The sequence below is a fragment of the Dunckerocampus dactyliophorus genome, chromosome 12, assembly GCF_027744805.1.
Source record: "Dunckerocampus dactyliophorus isolate RoL2022-P2 chromosome 12, RoL_Ddac_1.1, whole genome shotgun sequence".
Taxonomy (NCBI): Eukaryota; Metazoa; Chordata; class Actinopteri; order Syngnathiformes; family Syngnathidae; genus Dunckerocampus; species Dunckerocampus dactyliophorus.
Genome location: NC_072830.1, coordinates 20,376,895 through 20,381,305, shown reverse-complemented (window position 1 = coordinate 20,381,305; position 4,411 = coordinate 20,376,895). Strand labels below are relative to the sequence as shown.

The window sequence follows — 4,411 nt, the reverse complement described above, 5'->3', positions numbered from 1 at the left end:
GTAGCTATCTATCTATCTATCTATCTATCTATCTCTCTAAAGTCAAAGTCCACTAAAATGAAGACCTTTTACATTAAGGGCCTTCATTTTAGTGGACTTTGTACAGTTGGGGTCTTTTTATAAATCGTTTGTACCTTTTCCATGGCCAAAAACACCCCAGTAACAAGCCATTGTACCTTAAAGATACAATGATATACTTTGTATTTTGCAATATACAGTATAACGTAATTTGTTGGTGCCAATGGTTGTTTACCCAGCCTAAAAGAGGCTGTGAGGCCGAGCACAAAAGCCTCTTTCACCGGTATGAGGAACCCAGAAGAACCCTGCCACGTCAAAAAAAAAAAAAAAAAAAAAAAGTCTGAGCAAACAGGACTGATCCATCGTGATTGGACCACTGAGGGACATCTGGAGGAACATCAACGTAGCAAAGGGATGTTCCAGCATGCTGCAGGGTGCCATGAAGACAAGTCAAAGCAGGTCCAAGTCGAGTTCTGGTCTCCAGCTGCGTGAAGGACACCCATGGGATTTGGGGCTCGACCAAACAGACGCTCAAATTGGTCCAAATGTGACGTCTTTTTTGGTCTTTCCTGCACCGTGGCAGCACTGCTAGCTTTTCTCTTCCTGCTTGGAGTTTGTTTACGCCACTTACCGGAACCACTGCCGCTGCAACACCACACTGTTTCCGGGTTCGAGCGGGAGGTTACGCTCTTGATTTGGACTCATCCCTTCGGTCGGTACCGGGAACTTCCGGATTGTTCTGTACTTTACGACATCGACGGCTGCGTGGTGACGGATGACGAGCGCGCGTACACTCACGCGGACGCCGTGGTGGTGCACCACCGTGATGTCGCCACAGGAAGTGCCAAGCTGCCTCCTGAACCTCGTCCTGATGGGCAGAAGTGGGTGTGGTTGAACTATGAGTCTCCCATGCACACGCCTGCTCTGTGGCGCATGGAGGGAATCTTTAACCTCACCATGAGCTACCGCACTGACTCGGACATCTTCCTCCCATACGGCTACCTGGTCCCAGAAGGGGTCCGGAAGCATGGTGGGCACCCACTGAAAGAACCCTCGAGATCCCCTCGCCCCCGCCTCATAGCGTGGGTGGTGAGCAACTGGGTGGAGTCTCACGCCCGTGTGAACTTCTACCACCAGCTCCGCCAGTACGTCCAAGTGGACGTGTTTGGCAGAGCAGGCCGAAAGATACCTGACGGCAGCGTGAGCGTGATTGGACTCGTGAGACGGTACCAATTCTATCTAGCCATGGAGAACTCCCAGCACACGGATTACATCACAGAGAAGCTGTGGAATGCTGTGTTGGCCGGTGCTGTGCCTATAGTTCTGGGTCCAACTCGGAAAAACTACGAGCGCTTCCTACCACCTGAGGCCTTCATCCACGTGGACGACTTCCCCACGGTGCAAGGGCTGGCCCGCTACTTGCTGATGCTTAAGCGAGACCCGGCCCGCTTGATGCAACACCTGCACTGGAGGAGGGACTTTAGTGTGTATCAGCCCGTCTTCTGGACAGAACACTACTGCGCGGCCTGTAGGGCGGTGAGGAAGAGCCGGGGGCGGACCAACGTGGTCCAGGACTTGACACTCTGGTTTCAGTCCTGATGATTTTCATCATCTGTTTTCAAGGTTCCCTATTATGCCAAAGTGATTGTTGATAATAGTAACATGTGTCTACAGGACACAGGTGTCAAACTAAAGGCCCGTTGGGCCATATGTGGCACACCACATCATTTTACGTGGCCGGCAAAAGCCTGGAAATAATGTGTGCCAAAAATGCACTTGACCTTTTTTCTTTAAATGTATTTATTCTTTCATTTTGACAGAAAAATTGCAGTTCTTCTAAACTTTATTACTATCTGATCATGTAATATGATATTCCAAGCAATTTTTTTGGTTATCAAAAATAAATACTTGAATGAAATACTTCTCATTTCAAAGCAAGTTGTCCAGCAATTAGTAAAAATATAATAATCAAATGCATGGGCAATTGTGTAATAATATCATGAGGTTATATTCATTCAGTATATGTTTATATTGACACTTACAAGTGGCCCTCTGAGGGCAGCCATAACTGCGATGTGGCCCTCAATGAAATCAAGTTTGACGCCCCTACTCTAGGGTCTGTATATGAGCACCAAATATCATCACTCTCATTTGTTTGCTCACCTTCTGAGAAAAAAGGCGCTCAAAGGCTCACTTTTGAAGTCTTGGCTTTTCATGGCATCATAAAGGAAAAACCTCCTTCCTCATGGTCATGATACCACGTCTGACACGCCCCTAGTTAGAGTAGGGTTGGCTATCGTTTACATATTATCAGATACCGGTGCCAAATCAGTACTTCTGAAACGGTGCCCGGCTACTACTACTCCTTTTAAAAGGAAACAAAATATATACAGTGGTGTGAAAAAGTGTTTGCCCCCTTCCTGATTTCTTGTTTTTTTGCATGTTTGTCACACTTAAATGTTTCAGATCATCAAACAAATGTAAATATTAGTCAATGAAAACACAACTGAACACAAAATGCAGTTTTTAAATGAAAATTTGTATTATTAAGGGAGAAAAAAAATCCAAACCTACATGGCCCTGTGTGAAAAAGCCCCCTAAATCTAATAACTGGTTGGGCCACCCTTAGCAGCGACAACGGCAATCAAGCGTCCCTGCGATAACTTGCAGTGAGTCTCTTACAGCGTTGTGGAGGAATTCCGGGCCCACTTATCTTTGCAGAATTGTTGTAATTCCGCCACATTGAGTTTTCCCGCATTAACCGCCTTTTTAAAGTCACGCCACAGCATCTCAATAGGATTCAAGTCAGGACTTTGACTAGGCCACTCCAAAATCTTCATTTTGATTTTCTTCAGCCATTCAGAGGTGGACTTGCTCGTGTGTTTTGGATCATTGTCCTGCTGCAGAACCCAAGTTGGTTTCAGCTTGAGGTCACGAACAGATGGGTGGACATTCTCCTTCAGGATTTTTTGGTAGACAGCACAATTCATGATTCCATTTATCACATGTGGTCTCAGCAAGTCTTCCAGGTCCTGGAGCAGCAAAAGAGCCCCAGACCATCACACTACCACCACCATAATTTACTGTTGGAATTATGATCTTTTTCTGAAATGCGGCGTTACTTTACGCCAGATGGAATGGGACACACACCTTCCAAAAAAGTTCAACTTTTGTTTGTCAGACCACAGAGTATTTTCCCAAAGGTCTTGGCGATCATCAAGATGTTTTCTGGCGAGCCTTAATGTTCTTGTTGTTCAGCAGTGGTTTTCGTCTTGGAACTCTGCCATGCAAACATTTTTCCACACAGGCCCAAATAGGTTTGGATTTTTTGTCTCCCTTAATAATGAAAAGTTTCATTTAAAAACTGCATTTTGTATTCAGTTGTGTTGTCATTGACTGATATTTAAATTTATTTGATAATCTAAAATATTTAACTGCCACTGCAATTGCAAAAAAATAAGAAATCAGGAAGGGGGAAACACTTTTTTGACATGCAAGTTGAACAGAATATCATTTTAAATACTCCGATAATATAACGAAAATTATAACTAAGTAATGAATTCATCAATATGAAATAAAATCCGCAGCAAAACCAGCAGCAATACAGAACACATGGAATATGCAAAAAGCACAACCTGTTTGTATTGTCACATTGATGTTCATGGCTGCACCTCGCTAGCCGTGACCGTGATTGGTGCATCATGTGAAAGAGTAGTGCTGCACCGAATAAACAAACTTGCCTTGCTGTTGTGGAGCGCTACGGCCAAATGTGTGGGCAGTGTTGGAACCGTTGGCTTTTGAAGGTCGGCAATAAAGTTTAAAAAGAGCGTCACACTCTGTGTTCCTCTGTGGAGTCTTACAAGACGTTACTTGCACAATATCACCTTCAAGCACTTGTTGCAGGTGGCTGAATCTGCATTTATTTCGCACCAAGCAGTACGCATTCCCCTAGATGAGCCGTGTATATGCCCACCACTTCATGGAGGACAGCTTTGTAAAAAGCAGACTTTGCTACATGTCTTAAAATAAAACCCGGAGCTCTGCCAAATATCTGTCAGTCCGCTGGAGACGTGGGCGCTGTGAGTTTGATCATTTTGTTTTTCGTCAGTGAATAGGCTAACCTGGCATGATGTTGCTGTTAAAATGTGGGTTTTACCGCTTGGATGAGAGTTAAGACTTAAAATGTTTGGCGGTTCCACTTAATGCTGCGTATGTGTTGCGCAATGCGGTGTAAACAAAAAATAATAAAAAGTGTAAAGGTGACTAATGGGGTGTTATTTCATATCTACAGGGCTCTAATAATGATAAAAAACGTATTTAGATAACTATGAAAATATTGTGTTTATTAACATTGAGTCCTATTGGACCCAATTAACCACGATAAATGAGGAAC

At 44.2% G+C, this 4,411-nt stretch overlaps 1 protein-coding gene across 1 annotated transcript; it reads left to right on the top strand.

The window, feature by feature from the left end:
• The first annotated feature begins 376 nt into the window (after positions 1 to 376).
• Positions 377 to 4,161, top strand: LOC129191253 (alpha-(1,3)-fucosyltransferase 4-like). The gene has a single exon (XM_054794442.1). It carries the CDS (start codon positions 520 to 522, stop codon positions 1,615 to 1,617), a length of 1,098 nt encoding a protein of 365 aa, XP_054650417.1. The 5' UTR covers positions 377 to 519; the 3' UTR covers positions 1,618 to 4,161.
• Positions 4,162 to 4,411: the final 250 nt, after the last annotated feature.

Excerpts from the sequence above, each read along its gene's own strand:
- LOC129191253 (XM_054794442.1), top strand. The coding sequence starts at position 520 with ATGGGATTTGGGGCTCGACCAAACAGACGCTCAAATTGGTCCAAATGT.